This window comes from Rhinoderma darwinii, chromosome 8 (assembly GCF_050947455.1).
Source record: "Rhinoderma darwinii isolate aRhiDar2 chromosome 8, aRhiDar2.hap1, whole genome shotgun sequence".
Taxonomy (NCBI): domain Eukaryota; kingdom Metazoa; phylum Chordata; class Amphibia; order Anura; family Rhinodermatidae; genus Rhinoderma; species Rhinoderma darwinii.
The window spans coordinates 24636295-24658609 of record NC_134694.1 but is presented as its reverse complement, the minus strand read 5'-3'; the positions used below and the strand labels follow the sequence as shown (position 1 = coordinate 24658609).

The following is a 22315-nucleotide window of genomic DNA, read 5'->3' as shown; positions in this document are numbered from 1 at the left end:
TCCGTTTTCAATTTTAGATGTGATACTACCAGCGGGTTGTGGACCCTCTGGGCTACTTGGCTAATTCCCTTGACTTGGGGACACCTCTAAGGGAATTATCTAAGTAGCCTCCCCAGTCTTCTCCCTTTGAGCACGCACACACATTTTGAAAAACGGCCGCGTAAAAAACACCCCGTCAAAACAGAACGCCGTATTTCCCATTGAAATCAATGGGCAGATGTTTGTAGGCGTTCTGCTTCCGATTTTTCAGCCGTTTTTCGGTACGTTTACAGCCCGAAAAACGGCTGAAAACACTCCGTGTGAACATACCCTAAATGCATTTGTACATAAAAAGAACGCCAATTTGCCCTCCCTGGGTAAAAGCTTACTACTTCTCCGCGAGACTAGGGCTACTTCGAAAATACTCAGGAAGAAATTTCATCTTTAAGTAAACAAATCGGAATTCTTGAAGATAGCAGAATACTTTGAACTTATCAGAGATAGGGGTAATAGAAATTGGGTTAAAAGGACACTATAGACCCTTTTACTCTGGGCAATGATAGGGTAAACGAGCGTTCATACGAATTTGTTGCCGATTACTGCCCTGTGTAAACAATCAGCTGGTCGCATCTTTTATGCGGCCAAAAGAATGGTTGCTAATCGGCAGCACATCTCCTCGTGTAAACGCTGCCCTACATCATTACGTTGTATGAGCCACGCTGGAGTGATGAGGGAGCCAGAGGAGAAAAGAGAAGAGTAGCGGTGAGGTGCGTGTGTGTGTGTATATATATATATATATATATATATATATATATATATATATATATATATATTTATTTTGTTTAAATTATTTTATCTGTCTAATGGGTGGGCCGGGGTTTTTCTGATTGGCGGGGCAAGTTAGGGGCTCAGCACTGGTCTCTACCTTGCTACGCCCCATAGAGTAAAATCTATGCAGATTTCCACTATAATTTATGCCAGTTTGTTAAATTATAATGCATTTGTAGGGATACAGTAGCAACACCTCTTTTCCTGAAGCCACTCCCTCTCCATAAATGTGGCGAGGGTAGCACAAAAAGGCACCGCAAATTGTGACTTTTGGGCCCTTTTGTAACATTTCTACAGTGGAAAACTGGTGCACGCAAACTCTGCAACAAATCTGCACAGTGTGAACAAAGGCAAAAAGGTAGCTCAATAAGGTTTCGTAAGTCTTCTTTATGTGGGCATAATTTTTTTTAATTTCATTACATTATTTTAGCAAGTTAGGCTTCGGTTTACTAGCAGTTTTTACAATTGTAAACGAAATTTGCAAAACATTGTTTTAGGCACCAATTTAGTTTTGTAGTAACTCTGGAGGCCTACATATTAGAACACCCTCAAAATCCATCCCATTTAAAAAATAGACCCCTCGACATATTCAAAACAGCATTTAGGAAAGTTTGTTCACCCTTTAGATATTTCACAGGAATAAAAGCAGAGTGGAGGTGAAATTTGAAAATTTACATTTTCCTGCAGATATTCGATTTTAGGCATTTATTTCAGTAACATAGCAGATGTTAACAGAAAAACACAACTTAATATTTATTACCCAGATTCTGCCGTTTTCAGAAATATCTCATACGTGGCCCTAGTGTCCTACTCAAACACATGCCTCAGAAACGAAGGAGCACCTTGTGGATTTTTATGCTTTACTACTTTTACGCTACAAAAGAATGTTTTGGGTGTCGCCATATTCTGAGAGCCATAACTTTTAACTTTTTTCCGATGATGGAGCTGTGTGAGGGTTTTTGTGGGCCAAGCTGTAATTTTTATGGGTACCATTTTGGGGTACATAAGACTTTTTGAAATTTTGCCATAGTGTTGTATTTACTGTGTTTCCCGCCGTTTACCGTGTGGCATAAATAAGGTAATATTTTTACAGTTCAAGTCCATACGAATGCGATAATTCCAATTATGTTTAGTTTTAATTTTTTTCCAATAATAAAGGACTTGAACAGGAAAAAAAAAAAAGGCGATTTTTTTTTTCTTTATTACTAGGAGCTTTTATTTATTTATCCTAAATTATTTTTTTTAGCCCTACTATGGGATGGCTGATTGGGTGCAGAGTGAGCCCCTCACTGTCAACCACTAAGCTGCCGTGGTCACTATTGACTGTGGCATGTAAGGAGTTAAACGACCAGGATTGGAGATGGTTCCAATCTCGGCCATTGCGTCCGGGTGTCAGCTGTATTCAACAGCTGACACCTGCTGATAGCGCAGGCTCAACTTCTGAGCCATTGCGGTGCTATAAATATAAGGTAGTGCACGAAGGCCCAACCGCCAATGACTTAAATGTACGCCATGGTGCGGGAAGAGGTAAAAGAATGTTTAGGATTAACAACAATAGAGGATCTGATAGACAACTAGTGGGTCAGAATCAAAACTTTTATGAAAGTTAAGGAGGAATACAATCTTGATAAAGGCAAATTTCTTATTATATTCAGATAACTGATAAGCTTAGGCCTCATGCACATGGCCATGCCCATAATCACGGCCAACCGCCTGCATTTTCGGCCCGTTCTTCCATACAAAGTACGGGAGCACGGCCCGTAAAACACAAAAGTTAGAACATGTTCTATCTTTTGCGGTACAGTTCTACGGCACGGACACCTATCCGTAGCGATATGGAAAGGTGTCCGCGGCCAATAGAACCGAGTGGGTCCGTAATTGCGGACCATATTACGGTCCGCAATTACGGAGATTTTTTTACGGTCGTGTGCATGGGGCCTAAGAAAGGAGCGAGATCCAGACATAATTGATTTTGGGGCAATGGTAAAAGTGCATCAAGGGAGCCCATCTATTTCCTATATCAAATATATAAAAATTAAGCAGAACAGCAGTTTATTCGGAGGTAGGGTGGAAGAGAAGTGGCATGGAGATTTTAACGAGTGCCGCTCGACAGAGGAGGTGGAAATCAGTCTTATTTGCCTGGGTACAAGTACAAAAAAAACTCTCTCGTCAGAACTATGGTGAAAAATGCAGAGGAGGGATTTAACATCACAATGAAAAAGTATATTCTAAACTTCAAATAGGAATTCCCGAAGTGCAGAAAATATTAAGATTTAATAAACTACTTATGGAGATGCCCAGCTATTCGTAGAATATGGAAAAGTGTCTATCGATACCTGGAATATATCCTAGGTAGGGATATTACCTTGGAGAGAAAGGGGCGATAGGCCCAAAGGATCCAAAACATCTTACAATACTTAGTGGCCACTAAGAAAGTTATACTTACCGAATGGATCTTCACACACTTTCCCTCCATTGTTCAAGTTAAAAACAAATGAAAACATCTCCTATACATGCAGTGGGTAATAGAAATAAAGTTCTGAAAGCCTGAAATAGTTTAAAGAGGAAGATAAGTTGGTACCGAATCTGGAGAAGAAAATTTTCCGCCGAAAAGATACAAAAAAATGATTAAGGCTGAATTCAGACATCCATAGAATACGTCCGTTAAAACGACGGCCGTCACATGGACTGATGTATTTCAATGGGGCCGTTCACATGGCCGTTGTTTGAACAGGTGCGTTGAAAGATAGAACATATCCTATTTTCTTCCATTTTCACAGATCCCTCGATTGACTCAAGTTTATGGGGATCCGTAAAAACGGGACCCGGACGGGTGCAACTCGGTCATGAAAAAGTCTGTTTATCACGTCCAAGTTTGCACTCGCTCATGTGAATTTGGCCTAAATGGGGATGGTTGCAGACTGGGACAGGAGGAGGGGTAGAGAGGCAATGATTTATATTTTATATGAGAAAAAACTCAGTATATTTAAAAAAAATAATAAAAAAAAAATATTATGGATCTGTAAGGATCTGTAAGGTTCACAAGTGGCATACTTGCATGTGCATTTTTACACTGCAGAAAACTTTCCAATATAAGCCTGTGGGAAAAATATTCTGCAACACAAGAACCAGAGAAATCGGTCTGCACAGCAAACATTGTTTCCCATAGGCTCACATTGTAATTTTTGAAACATATTTGTACGCTGTGCAAAATACAATGCAAGTACGCTACGTGTGAGTGCACCGTTATACTGATGCAATAGTGACGCAAAATCATCAACAAATTTACAAATACGTTTATGTGAAAGAGACCAGATGATTCATAGCCAGCCTAGACCTAGCTTGTCCGCAGAAAAGTACACACTTTGCTACTATTCTTTTATGGACTTTGTAGGTTACATCTTTGTTTATGTTATATTCAGTCTCATTTATTTCAGATAAGGCTGTATTCACATCAGCGTTGCCCTTCCATTGAGGGGTACCGTCTGAGGTTTGCGTCGGGTTAACCCCTCAAAGGAAAGGCAAACGCAAACCTAAGCTTCCATTTCCCTCACCATTGATATCAATGGTGACGGAAACATTGCTAAAAGTTTCTGTTTGTCACCATTGTGACAGTGTTCCGTCGTTTTTTACGGAATCAATAGCGCAGACGGGTTTTGACGGGTGTTTGTTTCCGTCATGCGACGGATCTGGCTGTTCCCGTCTTTCGTTGTTCTGTTCCTATGACGGACAAAGATGTGAACTATACCAAAATGAAAGGAAAGGCATAATTGTGGCTGTCACAGCGGCTTTCAGCAGGAATGCTGTTACAGCGCTAGATTGCTGAAGTTTGTCCTGCAGTAATTTGTGTAACCAGGCCAGCCTTCATAAAATATATATGACACAAGTCATTCCGTCAAAGAGGATCGCAGCAGAAGAAGGAAAACCTTTCTCCCTCCTGCTGGGACCCAGCCCCATTTTTATTCATTTAAAAAAAGAAAAAATGAACACAGAAAATAACTTACTGCGCTTATGTGAACAAGTCCTTAAGGTACACTACCGTTCAAAAGTTTAGGGTCACTTAGAAATTTCCTTATTTTTGAAAGAAAAGCACAGTTTTTTTTCAATGAAGATAACATTAAATTAATCAGAAATACACTCTATACATTGTTAATGTGCTAAATGACTATTCTAGCAGCAAACGTCTGGTTTTTAATGCAATATCTACATAGGTGTATAGGGGCCCATTTCCAGCAACCATCACTCCAGTGTTCTAATGGTACATTGTGTTTGCTAACTGTGTTAGAAGGCTAATGGATGATTAGAAAACACTTGAAAACCCTTGTGCAATTATGTTAGCACCGCTGTAAACAGTTTTGCTGTTTAGAGGAGCTATAAAACTGACCTTCCTTTGAGCTAGTTGAGAATCTGGAGCATTACATTTGTGGGTTCGAGTAAACTCTCAAAATGGCTAGAAAAAGAGAGCTTTCATGTGAAATTCGACAGTCTATACTTGTTCTTAGAAATGAAGGCTATTCCATGCGAGAAATTGCCAAGAAACTGAAGACTTCCTACAACGGTGTGTACTACTCCCTTCAGAGGACAGCACAAACAGGCTCTAACCAGAGTAGAAAGAGAAGTGGGATGCCCCGCTGCACAACTGAGCAACAAGACAAGTACATTAGAGTTTCTAGTTAAATAGAAATAGACGCCTCACAGGTCCTCAACTGACAGCTTCATTAAATAGTACCCGCAAAACGCCAGTGTCAACGTCTACAGTGAAGAGGCGACTCCGGGATGCTGGACTTCAGGGCAGAGTGGCAAAGAAAAAGCCATATCTGAGACTGGCTAATAAAAGGAAAAGATTAATATGGGCAAAAGCACACAGACATTGGACAGAGGAAGATTGGAAAAAAGTGTTATGGACAGACGAATCGAAGTTTGAGGTGTTTGGATCACACAGAAGAACATTTGTGAGACGCAGAACAACTGAAAAGATGCTGGAAGAGGTCTGACGCCATCTGTCAAGCATGGTGGAGGTAATGTGATGGTCTTGGGTTGCTTTGGTGCTGGTAAAGTGGGAGATTTGTACAAGGTAAAAGGGATTTTGAATAAGGAAGGCTATCACTCCATTTTGCAACGCCATGCCATACCCTGTGGACAGCGCTTGATTGGAGCCAATTTCATCCTACAACAGGACAATGACCCAAAGCACACCTCCAAATTATGCAAGATATATTTAGGGAAGAAGCAGGCAGCTGGTATTCTATCTGAAATGGAGTGGCCAGCGCAGTCACCAGATCTCAACCCCATAGAGCTGTTGTGGGAGCAGCTTGACCGTATGGTACGCAAGAAGTGCCCATCAAGCCAATCCAACTCGTGGGAGGGCCTTCTGGAAGCATGGGGTGAAATTTCTCCCGATTACCTCAGCAAATTAACAGCTAGAATGCCAAAGGTCTGCAATGCTGTAATTGCTGCAAATGGAGCATTCTTTGACGAAAGCAAAGTTTGAAGGAGAAAATTATTATTTCAAATAAAAATCATTATTTCTAACCTTGTCAATGTCTTGACTATATTTTCTAGTCATTTTGCAACTCATTTGATAAATATAAGTGTGAGTTTTCATGGAAAACACAAAATTGTCTGGGTGACCCCAAACTTTTGAACGGTAGTGTATATTCACACATACTCGTATTAATGTGACAGGAAGCAGCACCTTTTAGGTATAGTCACATGGGTTGGATTTGCTGCCAAAACTCTGCCGCAAATCCGACCCAGATACCGTACGGAAGTCTGGCCAAAAGTCCACATCACAGGGTTTGATTTGGTGCAGACTTTCAGCCAGATTTGATGATGCGGACACCCGATGAGAGGAAAAAAATGTCTATCCTCACCTCTCCTTGGTCTCTCATAGCGATTCGTCACTCCTTCCGGGGCTGGTATGTGTGGTGCAGGCCCTCCTGGGATGACGTTTTCTCCCATGCGACCATTGCAGACTTTGATTGGCTGCAGCGGTCATGTGGGATGTAACATCATCCCAGGAGGTCGAAAGCACTGAGACCAGATGGGGGAGCAGTGAGGCATCACTATGGGTATGCCAGGGCAGGGGGTATGAACTATTTTTTTTATTTTAAAGTGGAAATAAGTTTTGTTTTTTTCTCTCGATTTGTGACCTTTACTATGAATTTGCAGCTTTTCCGCAGTGATAATCGCAACACTTGCTTTCTACAACCATTCCACAGAATAAATTGACATGCACAGTAGGTCAATTTCTGGACGGAAATGTTCTGCAGAACGTGGATTTTTTAAATCTCATCCACTTTGCTGCTACTTTAATACGCTGCAGATTTTTCATCTGCAAATCCTTACCAAAAATACGCAGTAACTATGCTACATGTAAACTTAGCCTTACTGCACTGCAAAAACACAAATCCATGCAGTTTTTGAAGCAGATATGGCTTGTTGAAAAATATGAATGCAGGAAAACTGCCGCACTGCATGGAAAAAAACATGTCTACAGGTTTTTTTTACATGCATAAGCCAACAGAGAAAAACGTTTGCAAATAATTTACGGTACTTAGGCTCCATGCACATGACCGTGCCTGTAATTACGACCTGATTTAGGCAATTAACCCCATAAATGCGGCGACAGATTGCCTTCGCCGCATTTAAGGAGTTTGAAGCAAATCGGCAGCCCCCACAAAGTGATTGTGAGGGCTGCCGATGCTTGTCGTGGCAATCGGAGGCCAGACAATGACCTCTGGGTTGCCATGTACAGAAGCCAATTGGTATCGCTACGTCCGTAAAAGGCCAAACTATTACAATATACCATTATTTAACTTGCACGGTGAACACCGTAAAAAACGTAAATAATTTAAACCGCCAAAATCACAGTTTTTTTCGTCACTTTAGCTCTCAAAAAAAAATTAAATACAACTTTTGGATCACTTTTTATGTACCAAAAAATGGTACCAATAAAAACAACAACTCGTCTCGCACAAAATAAGACCTCCCACTGCTCAATCAACCGAAAAATAAAGAAGTTACGGCTCTCGGAATATGGTGAAACAAAACTATTTTTATTTTAACAATTCGATTTTTCTTTGTAAAAGTAGTATAGTATAAAAAAAAAACTATATAAATTTGGTATCACCGTAATTGTATTGAGCCGCAGAATAAAGTAACGTTTTCGGCTTTACCGCACGGCGAAAGCTGTAAAAACGAAAACCCCAAAAAGTGGAATCAGATTTTTTTCCTATATCAGCCCACAAAGATTTTTTTTTCAGTTTCCCAGTACATTTTATGGCACATTAAATGGTGTCAATAGAAACTACAACTCTTACCGCAAGAAATAAGCCCTCACACCGCTCTATTGATGGAAAAAGAAGTTATGGGTCTAAGAACGTGGGGAGTGAAAAACGAAAATAAGAAAGCAAAAAATGGATCAGTCCTGAAAGGGTTAATTCATTTCTAATGAAAAAAAATGTATGACCCCATGTGGGGTATTTCCGTACTCGGGAAAAATTGCTTTACAAAAATTGTTTGTTTTTTTTCTCCTTTATCCCTTGTGAAAATTCAACATTTTATTGGAAGAAAATTGTGATATTCATTTTCGCGGCCTAAATCTAATAAATTCTGCAAAATACCCGTGGGGTCTAAATGCTCACTATACCCCTAGAAAAATTCCTTGAGGGGTCTAGTTTCCCAAATGGGGTCACTTTTGGGGTGTCTCCACTGTTTTTGTCCCTCCAGGGCGTTGCAAACGCGACATGGCACCGAAAACCAATCCAGCAAAATCCGTGCTCCAAAATCCAAATGGTGCCCCTTCCCTTCTGAGCCCTGCTGTGGGTCCAATCAGCAGTTTATCACCACATATGGGGTATTGCCGTAATCGGGAGACATTGCTTTACAAATGTTGGGGTGCATTTTCTTCGTTATTCCTTGTAAATATTAAAAACATCAGGTTTTTTCAGATTTTTATTTTTACAGACTAATTCCAATATATTTAGCGTAAAACTTGTGTGGTCAAAATGCTAACTATACCCCTAGATAAATTCCTTGAGAGGTGTAGTTTCCAAAATGGGGTCACTTTTGGGGTGTTTCCACTGTTTTGGCACCACAAGACCTCTTCGAACCTGACAAGGTGCCTAAAATATATTCTAAAAAAAAGGAGGCCCAAAATCCACTGGGTGCTTCTTTGCTTCTGAGGCCTGTGTTTCAGTCCATTAGCGCACTAGGGCCACATGTGGGATATTTCTAAAAACGGTAGAATCTGGGCAATAAAATCTAGAGTTGCATTTCTCGGGTAAAACCTTCTGTGTTACAAAAAATTTTTTATTAGAAAGGAATTTCGGCAAAAAAATTAAATTTGTAAATTTCACCTCTACTTTTCTTTAATTCCTGTGAAACGCCTAAAGGGTTAAAACACTTTGTGAATGCTGATTCGAATAGCTTGAGGGGTGCAGTTTTCAAAATTGGATGATTTATGGGGATTTTCGAATATATAAGGCCCTCAAAGCCACCTCAGAACTGAACTGGTCCCTGAAAAAATGGGCATTTTAAATTTTATTTAAAATGAGAAATTTCTGCTAAAGTTCTAACCTCGTGCACACTTCCATCACCGTTTTCACGGCCGCTTTTGACAGATCCGCGTGCCCGTTTTAGCGGCCGTGTGATTTCCGTGTGCACTCTGTGTTTGCGTTTCCGAGCATCGTACTGTCCAGGGTGCTGAAAGAGCATGGTTGTTCAGCGCTAGTCACTGTACAGGGTGCTGAAAGAGTTAATGGGCTGCACTGATCGGCAGTAACTCTTCCAACCCCCTGGAGAGTGACTAGCGCTGAAGAATGACCATGCTCGGCGCTCGCAAAATAAAATTTTAATGAAATAAAAAAATCAGTTCATACTTACTTTCCTCCTGTCCGGCCTCCTGGGATGACGTTTCATTGCATGTCACCGCTGCAGCCAATCACAAGCTGTAGTGGCGGCCACGCAAGTCTGGATGACGTCAGAAGGCCGGCCTCCAGGGATGACGCTTCATCCCACGTGACCGCCTCTGCAGCCAATCACAGGCTACAGTGGCCACATGGACTGCCGCGTCATACAGAAAGGTCGGACTGGAGGAAGAAGAGGGACTCGTCACCAAGACAACATCCGGGGTACGTATGAACTGCTTTTTATTTTATTTTTATCAGCAGCCTCTTCTCTCTATCAGTGATGGATAGAGAAGTGGCTGCCGATTAGTGTAATATATCTGTAATGTACTTCTGCCCGCCTGGCCGTTGCTAGGCAACAGCTCTGTCACACACGGATGCCTTCCGTGTGCCTTCAGTTTTTTTTGATGGCCCCATTGAATGGGCCTCACGGTCACGGAATCTCGGACCAAAGTAGGACATGCTCTACTTTTGATCGGAACGGAGCAACGGGACCGTCAAAAAAACTGAAGTGTGCATGGCCCCATTGAAATGAATGGATCAGGGTGCTAGCCGTCAGAAAAACAGCTAGCACCCTGAAGAAAAACACTGAAGTGTGCACGAGGCCTAAGCCTTGTAACGTCCTAGAAAAATAAAACGACGTTCAAAAAACAATGTAAACATAAAGTAGACATATGGGGGATGTTAAGTAGTAACTATTTTATGTGGTATTACTATCTGTTTTACAAGCAGATATGTTTAAATTTAGAAAAATGCTAATTTTTTCAAAATTGTGGTGTTTTTCAGAAATAAATACCGAAATTATCGACCACATTTTTTCACTAACATAAAGTACAACATGTCACGAGAAAACAATCTCAGAATCGCTTGAATAGGTAAAAGCATTCCGATGTTATGACCACAAAGTAACACATGTCCGATTTTAACAAAATCGGCTGTGTCCTGAAGGCCAAAACCAGCTGGGTCCTGAAGGGGTTAACTTTCACTATGCGAAAAAAAGTCACAAGCCACCTTGCGACCATTGCAAAAAATCCAACCATGTGATATTTCTTTGCAATGGTCTGAAGTTGGCTTCACTTTTTCACCAAGATATCAATGTACACAGTCGTCCTCACAGTTCGCTCCAAATTCTGGCTGTATAATCGGAGATGCCACGGTCAATAGCGATCACAGCATCTAAGGCTGTCAGCCTATCGGTCCCCCGGCGACGCGATTCCAGGGTGCCCCCATGTCTGCCATCGACAAGAGCCTATAAGGCTGGGTTCACACGAGCATGTTACGTCCGTAATGGACGGAACGTATTTCGGCCGCAAGTCCCGGACCGAACACACTGCAGGGAGCCGGGCTCCTAGCATCATAGTTATGTACGACGCTAGGAGTCCTTGCCTTGCTGCAGAAATACTGTCCCGTACTGTAATCATGTTTTCAGTACGGGACAGTAGTTCCACGGAAAGGCAGGGACTCCTAGCGTCGTACATAACTATGATGCTAGGAGCCCGGCTACCTGCACTGTGTTCGGTACGGGACTTGCGGCCGAAATACGTTCCGTCCATTACGAACGTAACATGCTCGTGTGAACCCAGCCTTAGGCACCGCCAGAGGGAGGACCTAGTAGACTGCCTGTCAGAATACTGACAGGTATAATGCACTGTAATACATAAGTAGTGCCATGTATTATTTAAGGCCATGTTCACGTGGCATATTTTCAGGAGTATATCAGGGAGTAAAACACTCGTATTACAATTGAAATACGCTAGCAAACAGCTTCCAATTGATTTCAAAGGGAAATAAGTTTTGTAGTTCATACAAGTCCTATTTGTACGCTGCTGAACTAAAAAACGCCCCGTAAAAAAAAAACACTTCATAAAAATAAAGTGACAAGTCACTTCTTGACGTGCTTTATAAGTTGATTTTTTCCTTTTCCCATTGACACTTCAATAAACACTTAAAAATGTGTGTCAAAAACGCTTTGAAAACCAACTTTTGTATAGATCAACTACGTGGCACTATCTTCAGGAGGCACTGTGTGTATGGTGCTGTATTTTCAATGTGTGGCACTATCTTTGGGTGGCAGCGTGTGGAACTATTCTTTAGGGTGAGCTATTATATTCAGAGGCACATTGTTTGGTGCGATTATATTAAGGGGTGCAGTGTGTGGCACTATGATAGTCAGGGGGCACAGTGTATAATTCAATTAAATTCAGTGTCACTATGATAGTCAGGACTCAGTATATGGACCTATTGGGTGCTGTGTGTGGCACTATGATAGTCAGGAGGCACGGCACAGTGTATGGCTCTATGATAGAGGGCACGCTGTATAATGTTATTATATTAAGTGGCACTATGATAGTAAGGGGGCACAGTTTATGCTGTAGTTAGCCAACGGGGTGGAGCTAGCTCCCCTGCCTACGACGCTGACCAATCAGAGTGAGGCAGCTTGAGGGTAGTTCATGCCCTGTCAGCTGATTACAGCAAATCAGCATAGAGGGAGCCAATACAACAGTGGGCCATATCTCTGTCAACAGGAGAGTCCAGGGGGAAAAAAAATGCCCTGGAATCAAGGAGACATCGCTATTCCGGTCATTAAACCAGTTCAAATTATGTGACCTAGTAATCTAATATTGTATCTACACTAAACTATTGGAGGGTGCGTATGGTTTTAGATTTCCAATTATTAACATGCACTGTTCTGGTACAGTTATCTGCTCTCCTTCATGCATATTATGCTCTAAAATGAGTTGAGAATGAGGTAAAAAGCCTGTTACACTTTTCCGCAGCATTGCTGGAGCATATTACTGAAAGACAGCAAAAACCCACAACTTTTATATTTACTAGGATAGTTTTGAACAAAAATACTGTAGACTATGGGCCGGTCAAAGCACTCCAGGAGCCTATTTGCGTTGTTTCGTGGTCTGACAAGGAGAACATACATACTATAGACATCAATAAAAAGACACCCTAAACTTCTAGGTGCATTGGCTACTTGGCTCCTGGGATTTGTCGACTTTGTTCTTATATACAACAAATACTCCTTCAAGAAATGTAATATAAGCAAAAAAAAAATCTTAAAACAGCCCTAGATAAATGTGCACGACATGTGGTTTCCCAAGGGCATTTGTGAGCTTGAATTTAAGATACAGGTTTCAGAAGTGAGGTCGGTTATGCCCACACATAGAGGGAATATTTATAGTGTGGCACCCTGGATTCAACACAACATATTCCACAACTGTTACTTCCCTCGTTTTATGATGATCAGATTTCCTGATGTACAAATGTGTCTTCAAGTTTTACATCTGGTAATGATGACGGAAACTAACAGCCAGCACTACAGCAAATACCCATGAATAATTTATACACAGGATTCACTAGGATTCTTACCACATTAACCCTTTTTGGGTTACCTTGAACTTACATCTAAACATGAGCCAAATATTCGATATGGAGGTTTCGTACTTTGTAATGTTGTATAATGGTACTAAAACTGGCTGTACACATTGGATAAATGTCAGAGACCCCAGCGACTTCTGATTGATTCACTAGGACACTAAAGGCCATGGCGGTAGCCCAACTGCCCCTAGACATAGGTCAATAGGGAAAACAAGGTTTGGACATGTTGGATGTGCTCATGCCATGCCATTCTGACAGTGGTGAGCAGAGGCAGAATTGTGAGGTGGATATATAGGCATATGTTGTATTTTCAGCATTGTAAAACACACCAGAATATAAATTATATTTCATACGAAGACTTCTCTGGTGGTCTAAAATAAAGTAGAGGAGGGATTAAAGGGGTTCCCCCCCACACACAATTCCCACTGCGATCATGCAGGGAGGAAGAACTTGAATGGAGCCGGGGTGCATAAGCATAGACTTAGGAGGGAGCGGAATGCACATGCTTGGCTGCCGCTCCATTCAAACTTCTCCTTACTGCGCTTGTGCAATGTGAAGGAATAGGCACCCAGGACCCGTTTTAATAATCGTGGGGGTCCAGTGGTAGGTAATTAATGTAAATTATGGGGAAAACCCCCTTAATCCCTCTTCTACCTTAGACCACCAGAGAAGTCTGAAATATAACTTACAGTCTGGTGCAAAAAATACGCTTATATATCCACCTCACAATTCTGCCTATGCTCGCCACTCTCCGAATGGCATGGCATGATGAAATCTAACATGTCCTTGTTTCCCTCTAGCGATGGTTGGGCGACCACCATTGCCTTTAGATTTCCAGTCAATCAATCTGAAAGCCGCAGATATTTATCTAATGTGTATAGCCAGCTTTAGTATCATTATAGAATAGCACAAAGGTCTTCCTACTAACATAAATACAAAGTAAGAAACCTTTAGATATTTTATGGCACGGGCACAGGACCTGTGCTCCCACCTTTTGCAATGGGTGCTGGCTATAATATACAGCGAGAAGGGGTTAAGGCCCTTATTGTATACTGCATATAGTAGCAAGTTTTCTCCTATGTAAAGAAAAAAATCACTTCAGAATAATAAAGCATTACGGTAATGGAGTACGCTCTGTACACCATCTGTCACATACATCTTTAACCCCTTGGCGACATCTGCCGGGCATTTATGGCGCTGGTGCTACGTGGCTAGAGCAAATTACTGTAAGCCAAGGGAGCTGTGCCTGCACCGTATTACAACTGACACGGCTACAAAGGCTTGAGATAACACCGATTCGTCCAATCAACCCCTCAGTTGATGTGGTCAAACCTGACTGCGGCATCTAAGAGGTTAGACAGTGGGACTGAACTTTCTTTGTCACCGATAGGTTGCCATATCAGCCAGGGGCCCCACAGGTCTGCCATGTGTGTAACCTATTAGGCCATGCCAGAGGCAAGGCCTAATAGGATGCCTGTCAGTTATAGAATGAAAGGCAATAATATACTGCAATACATGAATTACTGTGGTGTATAATGTAAGCAAACAAAAGATCGCATATCCCACAGTGGCTCTAAAAAACATTAAAAAGATAAATAAAATGTTCAGAAAAAAATTGTAAAATGAAAAACACTTATTCCCCCCTTATAAAATGCTTTATTATATAAAAAAAATTACAATATTTCAAAAAAAGTACACATAACTGGTATCGCCATAAATCACAACAACCCTTGCTATAAAACGAACACATTATTTATCCCACATGGTAAACACCATTTAAAAACAAACGGCAGAATTGCGTTTGTTTTTTTTCTCCCCCTCTCCCAACACTAATGCCGCAAGAAACCAGCCCTCATGAAGCTCGGTCGACAGAAAAAAAAACCAAAAAAACTATGTTTATACCGCAGTCAACGCTGTAAAAACGAACCCCCAAAAAAAGGCAGAATTGCTGTTTTTTCCATTCCCCCTTGTTCTTAGGACTGATCATCTCTTCTGATGCCAGAAAAGAAACTGTGGGGAAAGGAATAGAGGTGAGAAGTTTTTATTTTTATAGCCCCAACACTCCTTTCTATACCGCACAGCGGGCACAATAAGACGGTCCTCAGACTGGACAGTCGCTTTAACTTTTCTGGGATGAACAATTTTCTTGCATTATGTTTTTTGTAAAAAGAATGGATTATGACCGACAGTTTAGATCAAAATCAAAGCAAAGAATTGCAAGTGTAAACTTAACCTAAAACCATTATTTCAGTAATTGTAGGTCACGTGTCCTGCAGGTTTCAGATGCCTTACATACCAGAAACCACGTCTACTACCCACATGTACTCAGGTTCCTCCATAAAAACAGCATCAGCCACTGCAGTACGTTACAATGTACAGTGAGGAAATAAGACAATCATCAAGGGAATCCAGTCAGCACAGGTCTTCACTTGTAAAATTGTGATAACACCTGTCAATACACACACATATATATATATATATATATATATACATACATATACACACACATATATATATATATACACACACACACACACACAATATGACCACAAGCAGAACTCACCCAATAAGCAGGGGAATTTAAAGGCTATGTTCACCTTTGAAGAATTATTTTTTTTCATAAATCAATATTTTATGTAATTTTAAAAAGTTCTAAATTGAGGTTTGTTTTTTGTTTTTTTACTTTTTAAGATACAGCTTCTATGTATCCCTTATACACAGAATCGATATCAGTCTGTCAAAGCAGCGTCCGTCAGTTCATGTGAACTGACAGCTCGGCTGAAAGATTGTCCTCCACACGGCTGTTTTCTTCAGTGTTCTATCCGTTTTTTATGCGCATAGCATACTGAACCATTCATTTCTATAAGGACACGCACAAATCCGTTTTTTTTGTGGCGGATCCATGTGTCTGTTCCGCAAATTATAGAACAGGTCCTATTTTTGTCCGTATTTGTGGTCCATCTCGCTGCACACGGAAGCCACTAGGACCGTTGTTTCGAGGTTAACAAAACGAAAACGGTTGTAAGCATGATGCCTGAAAGGGGGTTTTCCCACGAGAGACATTGATGACATACCCACAGGATATCCTCAGCAAAAGCATGGTTGAACAGCAGCAGACGTCTCAGAAATTTCAATCAATATATTCTTTTATTGGTCAAACCTCAGGCTTGAGAAAGACCCTCCACTTGTCACAGGTCGAAACGTTGCCATTTTTTACTGGATCTTTGACCATTAAAAGAATATATTGATTGAAATTTGGGAGACGTGTGCTGCTGTTCAACCACGCTTTTTCTGAGGATTACATTATATCAGACTGGGTTTGTCTGATCTTACAGCGTGTCACCGCTCCTGATATCGGGATTTGTGCTGCTTCAAATACTTTATTTTTTGGATATCCACAGGAGATGTCATAAATGTCAGATAGATGCGGTCCCACCTCTGGGCCCCGCACCTATCTCCAAAACGGGGCCCCCTAAACCCCGTTCAGCCGCTGTGCGTTGCGACTGAATGAGGTGAATTCTGAACATGAAAAAGGTTATATGATCGTCAGTTACGTAAACGCTGCTTCCGTAACTCCAATAGTAGTGAATGGCAGTTACAGAAGCAGCGTGGCATGCGAGCTACGCTGTTTCCATAACTACCATTAAGTTCTATGAGACTTACGGAAACAGAGTAGCTCAGCGAGTTACGCTGTTTACGTAACGGACGACCATATAACCTTTTTCATGGTCGGAATTTACCTCATTCAGCCGCAACACAGAGCGGCTGAACGGGGTTTAGGGGGCCCCGTTTTGGAGATAGGTCCGGGGGCCCAGAGGTGGGACCGCATCTATCTGACATTTATGACATCTCCTGTGGAGATGTCATAAATGTCTCTCGAGAAAACCCCTTTACCTGGATTCTGTGTCAGAGACAGCTGATATAACTTCTATGTATACAGATGTATCTTATAAAGTATTAAAAAAAACAATAATAAAAAAAGTCAGTTTAAAATCACATAAAATATTGATTTATTTATTTTTTTAAATGATCTTAGAAGAGTGTACATGGGCTTTAAAAATTGTCATAGAATTTGACAGTTAGCGGACACAGAACAATAACATGTAATATGGCCGTAGAATATAAAACCCCAATAAATAAAATGATAAGGCCACAGTTACATGACAACCAACCCAAGAGCGGCGTTTCCTATGGAGGTCAAATGTACACGTCCGCTGACAACTCTCGCAGTCATCTGTACACTGGGTATATCTATGGTATACAATGTACATGTGACAACTCCTCCAGGGAGGAAACAAATCATTGGGGGAGATTTCTCAAAGCTGGAACAGTTTCTCACGATGACCAATCAGATTTTTCAGAAAGCTCTTGGAAAGTGAAAGCAGAATCCTGAAAGGTTGCTATGGGTAACAGCTCCACTGCTTTTGATAACATTCCCCCAATTTTCTACCACGTGACATGTGATAAAGCCGTAATACACTTTATATTTTACAGCATAGAACGCACAGTACAGCTCAGCGCTATTATGTGTACGTACGCTCACACATATCAGTTGGGTCATTGGGCCACTGGTCCCTAAAACTTTCAGGACTTTATGGCTCGGAGGGTTAGGGAACAGCTCAGCTGCCTTTCTCATTTCAGAGAGGGTTTGCGACAGACCGTATGCTTGTGCACTTCCTTTTAGCGCTGGGTTGACAGGAGCTCGGGTTTTCAATCAAAAAAATATGGGTCCCACGTATAAAAATTGTAGGAGTGATATGTCCTTGTCACTCATAGCGACCAATCAGAGTCCACACTTCATGCAGCACAGGTTAGCAACTAAAATCTGTACTCTGACTGGTTGTTATGAGGCATTTCGGAGACATGAAGTTCCCCGTGTAACTGTTGCCTTCATCAGTCATTTGCGTGTACGGTTTTACAGTGTACGGTTAGGGCTACACAGGTCGAATGGCCAAAGGTCACTATAAGCCCCTGCGTGCATCGCACGTAATGAAAGTCAATGTGGTGCTACGAGATTAGAGCAAATTCTCATCAATGTGCGACTAAGTGATGGTGCAGGCACAAGAGCTGTGCGTGCACAGTCCGCTACGGGTGTGAGCGGTGTATTACAGCTGATACTCTGCTCCAACAGCAGGGAACTCTGATTCGGCCAATCAACCCCTCAGATGCTGCGATCAAACCTGACTGCAGCATCTAAGAGGTTAGACAGAGGGAGGGACCTTTTCCGTCACGTGACATGAATACTGTAGTGTATTATGTAAGCGATCAAAAGATTGCATGTCCAAGTCCACTACTGGGTCTAAAAAAAAAAAAAAAAATAAAACATTCAAAAGATAAAATACAATATTCAGAAGAAAAAAAAACAAAAAACTTATTTTCCCTTACACCAGACAGCCGCGAGAAGTCCAGCAGGTTGCCACGTGGCCACATTGATTTTCTTTACGTGCAATACGCGCAGGGGCACACGGCGATCTTTGACCATGTGATGTGTCATAGCCAAAGTCGCCGCATAGCCCTGGCCCTAAAAATACAGGGAAATATTTATTAAAACTAGAGCAACCAATCAGAGTACAGCTCCTATTTTTAGAGGCCTTTTAAAAAAGTTAAAGCTACAACCTGATTGGTTGCTATGGTCAATAGCTCTATTTTTCCTTTGCATTACTTTTGATAAATCTCCGTCATGGTGTTAATAGATTGTATTACATGACTGTCCCCGTCCCTTACTAAAAACACGTTGGAGCGGTCGGTCAGCGGTCCAAAAAATGCCCGCTATTCATTTATACGACAATTGTTTCCCGTACTTCTCTGGTTCTATAGAGTGCGACAAATCGAGCGACAGCCAAGTGTATCATTTTATACATGTTTCCTAGAGTACAAGCCAAAAAGTCATTGGCATACTGGTCAATAACATGACACTGTAACGAACCACACACTGCAAGTTCTTACTCCAATACCAAAACCCAGGATAAGCCAATATTATAGTAATAAGCCTAAACACACATGTGGGAATAAACATGATAACATACACACACAGCAGCCTACAGGTATGTAGAACACCGGCCATGTGTGACTCTTGCTCCCCGCACCATTACCACACAACAACCAAATATAAATTCAGCCCGCCCCGGACACTTACTTCACCCTGGAGCCCATTGTCTCCGGTGTCCGGTGTCCGGGGTCTTCTCCCTCACTCACACACACAGCGCCATGGTCACCGAGCCGCGAACCAGCCGCGTGGGCTGCTGGGAGTTGTAGTTTAGTACACGCCATCAGCCTGACAGCAAAAGATAGGCGAAACTACAGTTCCCAGAGTACAACGGGCGCCGAGCAGGCTCCGGCTCAGCCCATGGCGCAGTGCGCAGGGGGACAGGGCCTGTCACAGGCTGGGAGTGACCAGGCCTGTAAACACCCCTTTACTTGGGTTAGGATAACTCATATCCGACTGCCAGCCAATGGGAGTGCGAGAGGGAGAATATAAAGTTCGGCTGCGGATACGGCTTATTGATGGATGGACGGGCGGTGGTCGTCAATATGTTGCAGGGCGGATGATGGTACTTGTACAGGCGGAAGTATGGTGCAGCACATTTGCTGTAGGGATAAATGCAATCATTGTAAGCCACCGTTTCAGTCTAGGGAGAGGCTGGCTAGTGCTTTTCTGCAGGACGTAAAGCTGCCTGCCTGTCATTTACATACATAGTAATGGAACACCATAAGTCTCCCCAGGGAGGAAGAAGGGTTGTGGTAATACTCTTTAAATAAAAATGTTATTCTTTGTATACATGCAATATTTAATATACCTTCTGTGCCTATTCTTCTCGGTTTTCTAGAACTCTGCTTGCTGTCATGAAATATGGCTTGTCATTGTTTACTCCCAGGGTGTGCACATCTTATCATGGTCATGCATGATTACTGGTTCCCAATTGGTCCTGCACATGAGACTATTACATGGCAAAAAAAGATTTTTATCTACTGGAAATAATCAATACATGTTCCTTCGTTGTTTTAAAGGGGTTGTCCAGGAAAAAAAAAATTCTAAAATGTATCCCCCAGTCTTGGTTTGCCTTCCCTAATACCCCCTATTAACCACCTAACCAGTTTGTTTGATCTCCAATGTCACTGCTGCTCTTTCCGTTTGTTTACATCCTTTGCTTTTCTGGTCCTGGCTGTTTCCTGTCTTGTAACCCACCATACCCATGATCCCTTGCTGCATCTGAGGAGACAGCTGTATCACGGAGTTAAATGCCGCTGGGGAGCGGCAAACATGCTAACTCTGCAGGAAGTTCTGGTACGGCCCTGAAGAGTTAATTGCGGACTGCCCGGACGTGGCTAAATAGATGAGGAAACACGTGGTACAGTCATTTGTGACGTAACCGTACACTCTGATAACCAGAAATGGGAAGTTCGTTATCGGAGCTAATGGACGGGTCTGCAGAGGAAGTGCCAATTTTGGATTAGCAAGCGGTCACGTGATTGAAGATGGGATACGCCGCTATATTCATCAGATCCAACGTAAGTACATTGCAAAGTTACTTGTTTTACATTGGTTAGTTTAACTAAATGTGATTGTTTTCTTCCAGAAAACCCCTTTAATTCTGTTCATACCAGAGGTTCCTTCTCCTTTTTTTTTGCACACCTCTTAACCAAAAATCAGTGTGACTGCTTTTTTACGGACAAATTGGAAACCCAAAAATTAATCGTAAAGACTGTAAGGCTGGGTTCACATGTTGCATTTGTCGTCTTTTAACTGTTCGGTAGAAAAACGCATGCGTTTTTTAATTGCCCACCGGTTTTGAGAGCTGTTTCAGCTGTGAGCCTATGACTAGTTAATTTAAAACCAGATTACAGCCGAACGCATGGGTAATTAAAAAATGCAACTTGTGAACCCAGCCTATTTAGCATTTACTTTAAACTGATTTTGTACTCCAAAATAAAGTTTAAGTTTTTTTAACTGAAAAAATAGCGCAGTTGACTATGCTACCGTTCCCTTGAAAAAAATGGGAACTTTACGGAACGGAAACCAACTGAAACGGAAGCATTACCAATAAAATGGAAATAAATGGTAATGCAAACGGAAGCGATACTTTCCGTTCCTCTGACGGAATAGATGAACGGGAAACCCAACGCTGATGTGAACAGGCCCTTATCGTTTTAGGTGAGAAGACAATAAAGCTTTGGCAGCAGAATACTGAGAATTGCCCTTGTCTACAACCAACATAGATGCCCACAACTGGTGACAATATGGTTAATTCCCTCAATTTAAAGTATCCCGCGGCCGTGCACCCACTGGTACCACGCAGAGCCATGCCACTGCACACAGTTTATATCAGTTATAAGGATTATTAAAGGTTATTTGTGCATTAACCCCAAAAACGGTGATAAATCTCAGGCACAGAGTCATGGACGACAAGAGGAGCCACTCCGACCCTGCTCCAGGTGTTATGCAGAAATGTATGCCCTCAACTGCCCTTGTGTCTTGCATATATTGTTATTTGTCAACTACCAGTCACCTCTTACAAAATTAACTCTCAAAATACCTGCTGCTACCTCAGCAGCCGAGGTGAAAGCACTATGTAGCCAAAAATAAGTGGACACCCCCCTAAAGGATTGAGTTCAGGTGTTTCAGCCACAGCAATGGTAACCGCTGCATCACATCAAACACACAGTAATGCAATCTCTATAGACAAACACTGGTAGTAGAATGAGTCGTACTGAGGAGCTAAGTCACTGGCATTGTCATAGGATGTCACCTTTGCCACAGGTCAGTTTGTGAAATTTCTGATCTGCCCTGGTCACCTGTGAGTGGTATTATTATGAAGTGGTAGCGTCTAGGAGTAACAACAGCTTATCTACAAAGTGGAAGACCACATAAACTCACGGAGCGGGGCCGAGAGTGCTAAAGCATGTGGCGATGTTAAAAAAAAATCCCTTATTCTCTGTTGTGTTGCTTATTAGAAAGATCCAAACTGCCTCTGGCAGGCACATCAGCACAAGAACTGTGCCCCGGGAGCTTCATGAAATGGGTTTCCATGGTCGACCACTGCACACAAGCATGTGCAATGACAAGCGTCGGTTAAAGTGGTGTAGAGCATGCCGCCACTGGACTCTGGAGCAGTGGAAACTTGTTCTCTATAGTGATGAATCACATTTCACTATCTGGCAGTCTGATGGAAGAATCTGCGTTTATCGGATACCAGTAGAACATTACCTACCGA

At 41.9% G+C, this 22315-nt stretch overlaps 1 protein-coding gene across 5 annotated transcripts in view; it reads right to left on the bottom strand.

Annotated features, from left to right (window-relative positions):
- DENND1A (DENN domain containing 1A) overlaps nucleotides 1-19412 on the bottom strand; it is a 582084-nt gene extending 562672 nt beyond the window's left edge. For 2 of the 5 annotated variants that reach the window (XM_075835510.1, XM_075835512.1), the window contains exon 1: nucleotides 19240-19409. In XM_075835510.1, coding sequence (XP_075691625.1) covers nucleotides 19240-19373 — 134 coding nt within the window. In that variant the 5' untranslated portion in view covers nucleotides 19374-19409. Of the gene's footprint in view, nucleotides 1-19239 lie in introns of all 5 variants that reach the window. The other 3 variants (XM_075835514.1, XM_075835511.1, XM_075835513.1) reach the window with 3 other exon arrangements.
- Between the last annotated feature and the right edge of the window lie 2903 nt (nucleotides 19413-22315).